Source organism: Cebus imitator, unplaced genomic scaffold (genome assembly GCF_001604975.1).
Source record: "Cebus imitator isolate Cc_AM_T3 unplaced genomic scaffold, Cebus_imitator-1.0 Scaffold289, whole genome shotgun sequence".
In the NCBI taxonomy this organism is placed as follows: Eukaryota; Metazoa; Chordata; class Mammalia; order Primates; family Cebidae; genus Cebus; species Cebus imitator.
The window spans coordinates 1,158,914-1,160,387 of record NW_016107604.1 but is presented as its reverse complement, the minus strand read 5'-3'; the positions used below and the strand labels follow the sequence as shown (position 1 = coordinate 1,160,387).

The 1,474-nt window shown below is 49.4% G+C and overlaps 1 protein-coding gene across 1 annotated transcript; it reads left to right on the top strand.

Moving 5' to 3' along the window:
- Nucleotides 1-336: 336 nt before the first annotated feature.
- Nucleotides 337-1,212, top strand: DUSP21 (dual specificity phosphatase 21). Its single transcript, XM_017502051.2, has one exon. The coding sequence runs from the start codon at nucleotides 466-468 to the stop codon at nucleotides 1,033-1,035; it is 570 nt and encodes a 189-aa protein (XP_017357540.1). The 5' UTR covers nucleotides 337-465; the 3' UTR covers nucleotides 1,036-1,212.
- Nucleotides 1,213-1,474: the final 262 nt, after the last annotated feature.

The window sequence follows — 1,474 nt, the reverse complement described above, 5'->3', positions numbered from 1 at the left end:
TTTTCAGGGAAAGTGTAAGCCCTATTCTGCAACACTGATGGAATAGAAGCATTCATAGATATTGTGTTTAATGTGGTCCAATAATTGAAACATAAAATAGATATCTTGCAATAGAACATTTTTAAAAGTCAAGAAAGCTAAGAATTAAGCTTTGAACAATAAATGACTATGAAGAAAGATAAAAAGAAGAGACTGGGGGGTCTCTGAAGACCCTGCTTAGAGGCCCTGCCCTCCTTGCGGCAAGCGGCCATTGCCATGGAAACCGGAACCACCGGGCTGTCTGTCCGGGATTGTGACGCCCAGATGGGAGTGGTGGAAGGAGACAGGAAGAGGGTGGTGACCCATGGCAGGTCCTCTTTCTCCAAGCCCTAGCCTGAGACTTCGCGGCACGGCTGCTATCCTGAACTAGCTTGGTAAGGACTGTGCCCCAAACCACCGCAGTGAGACCTCGGACCGGCAGCCTTAATGACAACATCCGTGTCTTCCCTTCCATCTCAGGCTGCCCAGCAGCCTCCCATCTTCACCCTGTCGCAGATAACCAGCAGCCTCTTTCTCAGCAATGGTGTGGCCGCCAACAGCAAACTCCTGCTTACCAGCCATCGCATCACCACCGTTATCAATGTTTCCATAGAAGTGGTCAACGTGTTCTTCGAGGGCATTCAGTACATAAAGGTGCCCGTTACTGATGCTCCTGACTCTCGTCTCTACGACTTTTTTGACCCAATTGCTGATCACATTCACAGCGTGGAAATGAGGCAGGGCCGCACGCTGCTGCACTGCGTGGCTGGAGTGAGCCGCTCCGCCTCACTGTGCCTTGCTTACCTCATGAAATACCACTCCATGTCGCTGCTGGACGCCTACCTATGGACCAAGTCACGCCGCCCCATCATCCGGCCCAACAACGGCTTCTGGGAACAGCTCATCCATTACGAATTCAACCTGTTTAACAACAACACCGTGCGCATGATCAACTCGCCAGTAGGTGATATCCCTGACATCTATGAGGAGGAAGTACTTACGATGATATCAGTGTAAGCCATCCCCGTCATCCCTGACATCTACCATCGCTCTTGCACCAAGACTGAACTTGAACACTGACGTTTTGTTGATAAAGAAAACCTGATGATACTTTGTTAAAGGGCAAGAAAAAAAGGAAGGGGGTTGGAGTTTTGAATGTAGTCACTCTTACCTTAAAAGAATTAAATTCAGGAAACGTAATTTGGTGAAAATGTCTTTTATCTTTTGAGGTCAAGCTATTGGGGCCTGGCTGGAACCAGGGTGGGGTAAGTGATGCCCAGCTCACATAGACCTGCCAGCAGCAACCAACACATGTGGCAGGCCTGGAATCCTGAGCCCTGCCAAAGGCTGACTAACCCAGGAGTAAATCCCCTAGAATCCCACCTGGTTCTTTCCAACCCAAAGTCAAAGCCTTAGACGTCTTGGTGTCCCTTGCACCTCTCCCAGTAAGTGTCAA